We start from the raw sequence: 12,375 nt of genomic DNA on the forward strand, positions 1-12,375 counted from the left end.
CCCCATTATTCTCTATGAGGAGTGCAGCTCTGCGGGTGGAGGTCGGTGCTGGAGGCTCCATTATTCTCTATGTGGAGTGCGGGTGGAGGTCGGTGCTGGAGGCTCCATTATTCTCTATGTGGAGTGCGGCTCTGCGGGTGGAGGTCGGTGCTGGAGGCCCTATTATTCTCTATGTGGAGTGCGGCTCTGCGGGTGGAGGTAGGTGCTGGAGGCTCCATTATTCTCTATGAGGAGTGCGGCTCTGCGGGTGAAGGTCGGTGCTGGAGGCTCCATTATTCTCTATGAGGAGTGCAGCTCTGCGGGTGGAGGTCGGTGCTGGAGGATCCATTATTCTCTATGTGGAGTGCGGCTCTGCGGGTGGAGGTCGGTGCTGGAGGCCCCATTATTCTCTATGTGGAGTGCGGCTCTGCGGGTGGAGGTCGGTGCTGGAGGCCCCATTATTCTCTATGAGGAGTGCAGCTCTGCGGGTGGAGGTCGGTGCTGGAGGCTCCATTATTCTCTATGTGGAGTGCGGCTCTGCGGGTGGAGGTCGGTGCTGGAGGCTCCATTATTCTCTATGTGGAGTGCGGCTCTGCTGGTGGAGGTCGGTGCTGGAGGCTCCATTATTCTCTATGTGGAGTGCGGCTCTGCTGGTGGAGGTCGGTGCTGGAGGCTCCATTATTCTCTTTGTGGAGTGCGGCTCTGCGGGTGGAGGTCGGTGCTGGAGGCTCCATTATTCTCTATGTGGAGTGCGGGTGGAGGTCGGTGCTGGAGGCTCCATTATTCTCTATGTGGAGTGCAGCTCTGCGGGTGGAGGTAGGTTCTGGAGGCCCCATTATTCTCTATGTGGAGTGCGGCTCTGCGGGCGGAGGTCGGTGCTGGAGGCTCCATTATTCTCTATGTGGAGTGCGGCTCTGCGGGTGGAGGTCGGTGCTGGAGGCTCCATTATTCTCTATGTGGAGTGCGGCTCTGCTGGTGGAGGTCGGTGCTGGAGGCTCCATTATTCTCTTTGTGGAGTGCGGCTCTGCGGGTGGAGGTCGGTGCTGGAGGCTCCATTATTCTCTATGTGGAGTGCGGGTGGAGGTCGGTGCTGGAGGCTCCATTATTCTCTATGTGGAGTGCAGCTCTGCGGGTGGAGGTAGGTTCTGGAGGCCCCATTATTCTCTATGTGGAGTGCGGCTCTGCTGGTGGAGGTTGGTGCTGGAGGCCCCATTATTCTCTATGTGGAGTGCGGGTGGAGGTCGGTGCTGGAGGCTCCATTATTCTCTATGTGGAGTGCAGCTCTGCGGGTGGAGGTAGGTTCTGGAGGCCCCATTATTCTCTATGTGGAGTGCGGCTCTGCTGGTGGAGGTCGGTGCTGGAGGCCCCATTATTCTCTATGTGGAGTGCGGCTCTGCGGGTGGAGGTCGGTGCTGGAGGCTCCATTATTCTCTATGTGGAGTACGGCTCTGCGGGTGGAGGTCGGTGCTGGAGGCTCCATTATTCTCTATGTGGAGTGCGGCTCTGCGGGTGGAGGTTGGTGCTGGAGGCTCCATTATTCTCTATGTGGAGTGCGGCTCTGCGGGTGGAGGTCGGTGCTGGAGGCTCCATTATTCTCTATGTGGAGTACGGCTCTGCGGGTGGAGGTCGGTGCTGGAGGCTCCATTATTCTCTATGTGGAGTGCAGCTCTGCGGGTGGAGGTCGGTGCTGGAGGCTCCATTATTCTCTATGTGGAGTGCGGGTGGAGGTCGGTGCTGGAGGCCCCATTATTCTCTATGTGGAGTGCGGCTCTGCTGGTGGAGGTGGGTGCTGGAGGCCCCATTATTCTCTATGTGGAGTGCGACTCTGCGGGTGGAGGTCGGTGCTGGAGGCTCCATTATTCTCTATGTGGAGTGCGGCTCTGCTGGTGGAGGTCGGTGCTGGAGGCTCCATTATTCTCTATGTGGAGTGCGGCTCTGCTGGTGGAGGTCGGTGCTGGAGGCTCCATTATTCTCTATGTGGAGTGCGGCTCTGCTGGTGGAGGTCGGTGCTGGAGGCTCCATTATTCTCTATGTGGAGTGCGGCTCTGCTGGTGGAGGTCGGTGCTGGAGGCTCCATTATTCTCTATGTGGAGTGCGGCTCTGCGGGTGGAGGTCGGTGCTGGAGGCTCCTTTATTCTCTATGTGGAGTGCGGGTGGAGGTTGGTGCTGGAGGCTCCATTATTCTCTATGTGGAGTGCGGGCGGACGTCGGTGCTGGAGGCTCCATTATTCTCTATGTGGAGTGTGGCTCTGCTGGTGGAGGTCGGTGCTGGAGGCCCCATTATTCTCTATGTGGAGTGCGGCTCTGCGGGTGGAGGTCGGTGCTGGAGGCTCCATTATTCTCTATGTGGAGTACGGCTCTGCGGGTGGAGGTCGGTGCTGGAGGCTCCATTATTCTCTATGTGGAGTGCGGCTCTGCGGGTGGAGGTTGGTGCTGGAGGCTCCATTATTCTCTATGTGGAGTGCGGCTCTGCGGGTGGAGGTCGGTGCTGGAGGCTCCATTATTCTCTATGTGGAATACGGCTCTGCGGGTGGAGGTCGGTGCTGGAGGCTCCATTATTCTCTATGTGGAGTGCGGCTCTGCGGGTGGAGGTCGGTGCTGGAGGCTCCATTATTCTCTATGTGGAGTGCGGGTGGAGGTCGGTGCTGGAGGCCCCATTATTCTCTATGTGGAGAGCTGCTCTGCGGGTGGAGGTCGGTGCTGGAGGCCCCATTATTCTCTATGTTGAGTGCGGCTCTGCTGGTGGAAGTCGGTGCTGGAGGCTCCATTATTCTCTATGTGGAGTGCGGCTCTGCGGCTGGAGGTCGGTGCTGGAGGCTCCATTATTCTCTATGTGGAGTGCGGCTCTGCTGGTGGAGGTCGGTGCTGGAGGCTCCATTATTCTCTATGTGGAGTGCGGCTCTGCTGGTGGAGGTCGGTGCTGGAGGCTCCATTATTCTCTATGTGGAGTGCGGCTCTGCTGGTGGAGGTCGGTGCTGGAGGCTCCATTATTCTCTATGTGGAGTGCGGCTCTGCTGGTGGAGGTCGGTGCTGGAGGCTCCATTATTCTCTATGTGGAGTGCGGCTCTGCTGGTGGAAGTCGGTGCTGGAGGCTCCATTATTCTCTATGTGGAGTGCGGCTCTGCGGGTGGAGGTCCGTGCTGGAGGCTCCATTATTCTCTATGTGGAGTGCGGGTGGAGGTCGGTGCTGGAGGCTCCATTATTCTCTATATGGAGTGCGGCTCTGCGGGTGGAGGTCAGTGCTGGAGGCTCCATTATTCTCTATGTGGAGTGCGGCTCTGCGGGCGGAGGTCGGTCCTGGAGGCTCCATTATTCTCTATGTGGAGTGCGGCTCTGCTGGTGGAGGTGGATGCTGGAGGCCCCATTATTCTCTATGTGGAGTGCGGCTCTGCGGGTGGAGGTCGGTGCTGGAGGCCCCATTATTCTCTATGTGGAGTGCGGCTCTGCGGGTGGAGGTCGGTGCTGGAGGCTCCATTATTCTCTATGTGGAGTGCGGCTCTGCGGGTGGAGGTCGGTGCTGGAGGCTCCATTATTCTCTATATGGAGTGCGGCTCTGCGGGTGGAGGTCGGTGCTGGAGGCTCCATTATTCTCTATGTGGAGTGCGGCTCTGCGGGTGGAGGTCGGTGCTGGAGGCTCCATTATTCTCTATATGGAGTGCGGCTCTGCTGGTGGAGGTCGGTGCTGGAGGCTCCATTATTCTCTATGTGGAGTGCGGCTCTGCTGGTGGAGGTCGGTGCTGGAGGCTCCATTATTCTCTATGTGGAGTGCGGCTCTGCGGGTGGAGGTCGGTGCTGGAGGCTCCATTATTCTCTATGTGGAGTGCGGGTGGAGGTCGGTGCTGGAGGCTCCATTATTCTCTATGTGGAGTGCGGCTCTGCGGGTGGAGGTCGGTGCTGGAGGATCCATTATTCTCTATGTGGAGTGCGGCTCTGCGGGTGGAGGTCGGTGCTGGAGGCACCATTATTCTCTATGTGGAGTGCGGCTCTGCGGGTGGAGGTCGGTGCTGGAGGCTCCATTATTCTCTATGTGGAGTGCGGCTCTGCGGGTGGAGGTCGGTGCTGGAGGCTCCATTATTCTCTATATGGAGTGCGGCTCTGCGGGTGGAGGTCAGTGCTGGAGGCTCCATTATTCTCTATGTGGAGTGCGGGTGGAGGTCGGTGCTGGAGGCTCCATTATTCTCTATGTGGAGTGCAGCTCTGCGGGTGGAGGTAGGTTCTGGAGGCCCCATTATTCTCTATGTGGAGTGCGGCTCTGCGGGCGGAGGTCGGTGCTGGAGGCTCCATTATTCTCTATGTGGAGTGCGGCTCTGCGGGTGGAGGTCGGTGCTGGAGGCTCCATTATTCTCTATGTGGAGTGCGGCTCTGCGGGTGGAGGTTGGTGCTGGAGGCTCCATTATTCTCTATGTGGAGTGCGGCTCTGCGGGTGGAGGTCGGTGCTGGAGGCTCCATTATTCTCTATGTGGAGTACGGCTCTGCGGGTGGAGGTCGGTGCTGGAGGCTCCATTATTCTCTATGTGGAGTGCGGCTCTGCGGGTGGAGGTCGGTGCTGGAGGCTCCATTATTCTCTATGTGGAGTGCGGGTGGAGGTGGGTGCTGGAGGCCCCATTATTCTCTATGTGGAGTGCGGCTCTGCTGGTGGAGGTGGGTGCTGGAGGCCCCATTATTCTCTATGTGGAGAGCTGCTCTGCGGGTGGAGGTCGGTGCTGGAGGCCCCATTATTCTCTATGTGGAGTGCGGCTCTGCTGGTGGAGGTCGGTGCTGGAGGCTCCATTATTCTCTATGTGGAGTGCGGCTCTGCGGCTGGAGGTCGGTGCTGGAGGCGCCATTATTCTCTATGTGGAGTGCGGCTCTGCGGGTGGAGGTCGGTGCTGGAGGCCCCATTATTCTCTATGTGGAGTGCGGCTCTGCTGGTGGAGGTGGGTGCTGGAGGCCCCATTATTCTCTATGTGGAGTGCGGCTCTGCTGGTGGAGGTCGGTGCTGGAGGCTCCATTATTCTCTATGTGGAGTGCGGCTCTGCTGGTGGAGGTCGGTGCTGGAGGCTCCATTATTCTCTATGTGGAGTGCGGCTCTGCGGGTGGAGGTCGGTGCTGGAGGCTCCATTATTCTCTATGTGGAGTGCGGGTGGAGGTCGGTGCTGGAGGCTCCATTATTCTCTCTATGGAGTGCGGCTCTGCGGGTGGAGGTCAGTGCTGGAGGCTCCATTATTCTCTATGTGGAGTGCGGCTCTGCGGGCGGAGGTCGGTGCTGGAGGCTCCATTATTCTCTATGTGGAGTGCGGCTCTGCTGGTGGAGGTCGGTGCTGGAGGCTCCATTATTCTCTATGTGGAGTGCGGCTCTGCGGGTGGAGGTCGGTGCTGGAGGCTCCATTATTCTCTATGTGGAGTGCGGCTCTGCGGGTGGAGGTCGGTGCTGGAGGCTCCATTATTCTCTATGTGGAGTGCGGCTCTGCGGGTGGAGGTCGGTGCTGGAGGCTCCATTATTCTCTATGTGGAGTGCGGCTCTGCGGGTGGAGGTCGGTGCTGGAGGCCCCATTATTCTCTATGTGGAGTGCGGCTCTGCGGGTGGAGGTCGGTGCTGGAGGCCCCATTATTCTCTATGTGGAGAGCTGCTCTGCGGGTGGAGGTCGGTGCTGGAGGCTCCATTATTCTTTATGTGGAGTGCGGCTCTGCTGGTGGAGGTCGGTGCTGGAGGCTCCATTATTCTCTATGTGGAGTGCGGCTCTGCGGCTGGAGGTCGGTGCTGGAGGCTCCATTATTCTCTATGTGGAGTGCGGCTCTGCTGGTGGAGGTCGGTGCTGGAGGCGCCATTATTCTCTATGTGGAGTGCGGCTCTGCTGGTGGAGGTCGGTGCTGGAGGCGCCATTATTCTCTATGTGGAGTGCGGCTCTGCGGGTGGAGGTCGGTGCTGGAGGCTCCATTATTCTGTATGTGGAGTGCGGCTCTGCGGGTGGAGGTCGGTGCTGGAGGCTCCATTATTCTCTATGTGGAGTGCGGCTCTGCGGGTGGAGGTCGGTGCTGGAGGCTCCATTATTCTCTATGTGGAGTGCGGCTCTGCGGGTGGAGGTCGGTGCTGGAGGCGCCATTATTCTCTATGTGGAGTGTGGCTCTGCGGGTGGAGGGTCCACACCAGAACTGTAGCAGGTAAAGACCCCAATATCCACAGGTGTCCCTTCTAATTGGGGGGAAACTGTCACCCCCAATAATCCTCGGACAGTTCTGACAAACACGGAAAAGTGCCCCTTTATGGAGGTGACAGAAAGTCTGTTTAGTCACTTTAGCTTCATAGTATCAGCTCTAATCCAATGGTGAGAGAGCGATTTACCCTGAACAGTCACAGATTGTGGGGTTGTTATAAAATGTTATATTTAGGGGGTTTTGTGTTGTCTCTTTATAAGAATCACAATGGTTTTGTTCCTTTTCTGCTGATAGATACAAATGACCCATCTATGAAAGACGGGAACCAAGGAAGCATGTATTACTCTCATAGTACGGGGTCCCCCACACAGTATTGTATGGAAACCTTCATATAGACGGCCGGTGGTGATGGAGTCAGTGATGGACTCTGGCCAAATCTGTTTCTAGATACATAGTAGATGAAGATGTCATCCTCGTCATGAAGTAGTTATTTCTCCTGTCACGTGTAATGAATATCTCCTGCAGTATTGCTAATGCCGATTCCAGTGTCGGTAAATGAGAGGAGAATTAGCGTTATGGAAGATGAGTCTATGAGAAACGTATTCAGCTGCCGACTCCGAGGAAGAAACTGCTTGTTGTTTGTGGCCTAAATATATAGGTTTTATTAGTAGATGTAAAGAAGAGAACTAAATACTGTAAAATAGTAAAAATACCATTGCTGCTTGGGTCCCTGCTGGTCTCTGTATTTTCTGATCAGTCCTAACGAATTTGTGATTCCTACAGCCAATCAGTTTGTGAAACAGTGAGTAACTTACCCAGTGATTGGGAGCATGGAGGAGATGTGTTAGCAACTCAGCTTATGTTCCAGTCCATACAAGACTAAGAATACAACATCTACACTTTCTATCTCCTCATATGTTTCCCCTTATTATCTCCAGTAATTGTATTATTACACAGGATTTTTATTATATTACATCGACTCATCTTCTCATTCAGGCCTCTACAATATCGGATCCTCTCAGTGAAGATCTTCTATAGGAGAGAATTTTCCTGATTTACCCATCAAGGATGGATATGGACAGAGACAAGATGGCGGAGAGGATATTACACCTCACCCTAGAGATCCTCTTCCGGCTTACTGGAGAGGTGAGAGATTCCGATGATGTTACATGGCATCATTCTTATCTATGGGAATAACAGATGGACAGAACTGGAGAGGTGAGGACTCTGGAAATGTCTAGTGAGATTTATAATGTGTCTCTCCATAAATAAGGATTACACAGTGGTGAAGAAGACCTCTAGTGATCGCTGTCAGGACCCTGTGTCTGAGGGATGGGGAGGACCCCTTAGCCCAATCACGGGGCCTCCATCTCATCCCGTGACACATGAGGACATCGATGATCAGAAGATCCTAGAACTCACCTACAAGATGACTGAGCTTCTGACTGGAGAGGTGACACTACTGGGAATGCTGGGACATTACACAGTAACGCTATAAATGGATTCGGGGGGATGACGGTATCATTGTATGTGTCAGGTTCCTATAAGGTATCAGGATGTTGCTGTCTATTTCTCCATGGAGGAGTGGGAGTATGTAGAAGGACACAAAGATCTGTACAAGGACGTCATGATGAAGGTTCCCCAGCCCCTTATATCATCAGGTAATGGACAGGACTAAATACACATGGCCTATAATTATCTGTATATAAAGAATGAATTCAGTCCCTGTATTTGTTTTCTCCAGATCTATCCAGTAAGAGGACAACACCAGAGACATGTCCCCGTCCTCTTCTTCCACAGGACTGTAATCGAGAAGATCCCAGTATTCCTCAGGATCATCAGGTAGATGGAGAGAAGGTGTCAGGAGATCTCTCCTATGATGTGTAGATGGTTGTGAAGATCTTTTGCCCAGTCTTGTTTTATCCACCAGTATTATATGTTTTATACTTGTGTAATGAGAACGGTGGAGATGGCAGGATTAGAGCTGATCGTAGATGTGACTTCTCCATCTGTCGGTGACTTTTACAATATTTGTTTCAGGGTGAAGATCTGACCCATATTAATACTACAGAGACATATGTGATGGGTGATGAGGGGTGTAAAGAGGAGATTCCTACATATGACTACCCAGGTGAGTGGTAACCACTAAATGCAGAGAAGTCACAGATTCTTCTCAGTCACCGGCTGTGGCTATATCGGTGGTGTAGTCTGGCTGTATCACCATCATGTGATCACCATTTTTCCTCTAGACCACAACATTCTCCTCCATTCAAAACTGTTCAAATGACTTTGGGCATTGAAAGCCCTTTTCTATAGAACTTACAACCTGGAGGATCCACCTACCCCCTGAAATTAGGAGACGCTGACCGTAACCTGCCCAGATCAGTAAACTACAAAGCCAAATGACAGCGAACCTAGAATGTGCTGACAAGTTAGAAAATCACTTGAAGAATAATATTATGCTGGGCCTGTAAGAGAACCCTGATTTCTTATTGAGTGAACCACAATAAAAAAGAGCAAAGCATCCGCACCACTGCAAAAAGGGTTCACAGCCCCTCACACTCACCACAGCCACGTGCCATAAACGCCCCAGAAGGATCGGGTGCTCAATCTGAAAAAGTATGCTGGAAAATTGCAATGAAAGAAGAAAACTGAGAGCACTCGCCGTCCTAAAAATCAGTCCTTTATTGCAACAGAAAAATCTTGAGCAGGGCAGAATGTGAATTGTGACAGACGACGGCCGTTTCGCGCTGCTGCCCTTCCACGGGTTACTATCTGTTGGTCCTGTGGAAGCGCAGCAGCGCGAAACGGCCGTCGTCTGTCACAATTCACATTCTCCCCTGCTGAAGATTTTTCCGTAGCAATAAAGGACTGATTTTTAGGATGGTGAGTGCTTTCAGTTTTCTTTCATTGGAATCTTATTGGATGAATCTACCTTCTTTCCCTTCTGTGCTACTGAATGTGCTCATATGGTCCCTACAAGACCAGGTCCAGTCTTTCTGGAAAACTTCACTTTTAAGATCAATAACATTAAATGTGCAGTGAGGCCAAGTGTGACTTTCTGTACTATAACAACAGAGTTTCCCTTTATACTGAATGTAGTGAAATATGTATAAATATATATGTGTGCAGTGAACTATGTATAGGTTTATTGTGTGACTAGTAATAATTTACCATCTGTCCTAAAGGCTGCAGGTCTCACCCAGGTGTTAAAATGTATTTCTCTGTCCCCCATGACGGCACCACGGACAGAGGGGATCCACCCATCAAGGACAGGAAACCTACAGATAAAAAGGCGGTCTCTCTCTCCCGCATCAGTTGGTTTCCTGTCCTTGATAGGGAACCTACAGTCTACGCAAGCATCATACCTGAGGATCGTCGTGGGATGCCAGGCCCGGCCAGACCGATTTAGGCAGCGGGGGTTCCCTGCCTCAGCTGGCGTGGTATCCTGAGGCGCCACCGCTGGGGTCAGTGGGCCTTTAGGGTGTGCGGGGAGAGGCAGCAGATTAGAGGATTGCCGCATGCTGCCTCTCCCAGAATCTTCTCCAGAGAACGCAAAGACCAGTGAGCAGATGAGGCTCCTGGGTAGAGCCGCTTCCTCCCGAAGTGGAGGCACTCGCCTCCGACGCCAGCTGGCAAGCCACCGCTACTTCCGTTGCTAGGCCAGACTGATCCAGGCAGCAGGGGTTCCCTGCCTCGGCTGGCGCGGTATCCTGAGGCGCCACCGTTGGGGTCAGCGGGCCTTTAGGGTGTGCGGGGAGAGGCGGCAGAGAAGAGGACGCATGGTGGAGAAGGCTGTCGCACTTCAGCAGACGTCAGAGCAGGACGCTGGGGCATAAAGTCGCCTTGCGTGCCATGGTAGAAAGTGCAGAACGAGACAGGCAACCGGCTGGTTTCCTGGATCTCGTGGGGCACAGGAGAGAAAATCATTGACAGCAATGCAGCATTTCTGATGGGATGCCGCTTCCCTTCATGATGGGCTCTCAGCGTTACCAGCTCCCCCTGTTTTTTAGCAGGTATGAGTTAGCACAGATAAGTGCATGGTGGAATGTTCTGTTGATGGTCTCATTCCTTTGTGCCAATAGCCTCATGTGCGAGGTATGTTTTCACATACACACAGCTAGACCTTGGACCTCTAGGCTATAATAAGGCCATATGTCCTGGCTACATCTCATGATTTGACTTCAGTTAGTTGCATGTCTTGTCTGCGCAGAGCCTTATGATTGGACTTCAGAGTGACTTTTTGGAAGCATGTTGTTTTTTTTTTTGGTTCGATAAACAGGTGTTTCACTTTTCTTTGCAACTTAACTACTCTAGGCCTTGGAAGGACACATGGTATTAATGGAGCTCATTGTCTCCATGAACACTGCCCTTCAGCTGTGGCTCATTAATTAGCTCCTTCTGGTGGGGTCAGTCTGACAAATGAAATGTACTATTCAGAGTGGAGGCTTATCCGGATCTATGAGAAATTGCTCTTTTGCTTGTAACTCTGGGCCTGTTTGGCATCTTCAAGCATGGCTGTAGCTCTAGGCATCATATTGCGTGCCACTATGCATATTGAGTGCCTCTGTGCTTCATACTGAGTGCCTCTGTGCGTCATATTGCATCATAGTGCGTCTATGCATCATACTGAGTGCCTCTGTGCGTCATATTGCATCATAGTGCCTCTATGCATCATATTGAGAGCCTCGGTGCTTCATATTGCATCATTGTGTCTCTATGCAGCATATTGAGTGCCTCTGTGCATCATAGTGCCTTTATGCATCATATTGGGTGCCTCTATGTATCATATTGCATTATAAGTGCCTCTGCATCATATTGAGTGCCTCTGTGTATCATATTGCATCATAGTTCCTCTGTGCATCATGTATTATAGTGCTTCTTATTGCATCATGGTGCCTCTGTGCATCATGTTACATCATAGTGCTTCACAGTGCCTCTGTGCATCATGTTGCATCGTATTGCTTCATATTGCATCATAGTGCTTCATATTGCATCATAGTGCTTTATTAATAATAATAATCTTTATTTTTATATAGCGCTAACATATGACGCAGCGTTTTACAGTTTGTACACATTATCATCGCTGTCTCCGATGGGGCTCACAATCTAAATTCCCTATCAGTATGTCTTTGGAATGTGGGAGGAAACCGGAGAACCCGGATGAAACCCACGCAAACATGGGGAGAACATACAAACTTTTTGCAGATGTTGTCCTTGGTGGGGTTTGAACACAGGACTCCAGCGCTGCAAGGCTGCTGTGCTATCCACTGCGCCACCGTGCTGCCCTCCAGGGGGCTGGTGTGAGGGGGCATAGGGTATGTAGATGAGCATACCCCATACCGCCTCACACCAGTCCCCTGGATGACCCTCCACATACCCCCTCACACAAGCCCAAAGGATACTCCCTCTACATAACCCATGCCCCCTCACAACCACAAGGCCCCCTGGATGCCCCTTCTACATATCCCCCCTCAGACCATCCACAAAGCACCCTGGATGCCCCATCTACATATCCCCCCTCACACCAGACCCCTGGATGCCCCTCTACATACCCCATGCCCCCTCAGACCATCCACAAAGCACCCTGGATGCCCCTTCTACATATCCCCCCTCACACCAGACCCCTGGATGCCCCCTCTACATATCCCCCCTCACATCAGCCCCCTGGATGCCCCCTCTACATATCCCCCCTCACATCAGCCCCCTGGATGCCTCTCTACATACCCCATGCCCCTTCACACCAGCCCCCTGGATGCACCTTTACATGCCCCCTCACACCAGCCCCCTGGATGCCCCTCTACCTGCCCCCTCACACTAACACGCTGAATGTCCCTCTACATACCCCATTCCCCCTCACACCAGCCACACAGCCCCCTGGATGCCCCTCTACATACCCCATGCCCCCTCACACCAAATTACAACCTCAGAGCCTCACACTGATTCCTGCATCCTCATTCCCTTGTACAAGGCTCCATGCTGCAGCCCCTCAATCCTCTCCTCACATGGCTCCATGGTGTACCATCTCATTTCCCGCGTCTCATCTCCAGCAGCCTCAGCACAAAACGCAGTGTGCAAACTGTAAAGCGCTGCGGAATATGTTAGCGCTATATAAAGATTATATAAAAGGTAGAGAAAGACCGCAAGAGCAGATGCAGAGCGAAAGCACAGTAGCTAGAGCCAAGAACAGATATGCAGGAGGCGGAGCCAAGTGCGGTAAACGCAGGAGGCGGAGCCAAGAGCAAGAGGCGGAGCCAAGTG

General features: G+C 53.0%; 1 protein-coding gene across 3 annotated transcripts in view; it reads left to right on the forward strand.

Annotated features, from left to right (window-relative positions):
* LOC143766389 (uncharacterized) overlaps positions 1 to 12,375 on the forward strand; it is a 40,449-nt gene that overhangs the window by 12,450 nt on the left and 15,624 nt on the right. For 2 of the 3 annotated variants that reach the window (XM_077254038.1, XM_077254040.1), the window contains exons 2-6: positions 7,111 to 7,260; positions 7,388 to 7,567; positions 7,652 to 7,775; positions 7,859 to 7,956; positions 8,155 to 8,245. In XM_077254038.1, coding sequence (XP_077110153.1) covers positions 7,183 to 7,260; positions 7,388 to 7,567; positions 7,652 to 7,775; positions 7,859 to 7,956; positions 8,155 to 8,245 — 571 coding nt within the window. In that variant the 5' untranslated portion in view covers positions 7,111 to 7,182. Of the gene's footprint in view, positions 1 to 5,812; positions 6,121 to 7,110; positions 7,261 to 7,387; positions 7,568 to 7,651; positions 7,776 to 7,858; positions 7,957 to 8,154; positions 8,246 to 12,375 lie in introns of those variants that run through there. The other variant, XM_077254039.1, reaches the window with a different exon arrangement.

The sequence above is a fragment of the Ranitomeya variabilis genome, chromosome 4 (assembly GCF_051348905.1).
Source record: "Ranitomeya variabilis isolate aRanVar5 chromosome 4, aRanVar5.hap1, whole genome shotgun sequence".
Lineage (NCBI taxonomy): Eukaryota > Metazoa > Chordata > Amphibia > Anura > Dendrobatidae > Ranitomeya > Ranitomeya variabilis.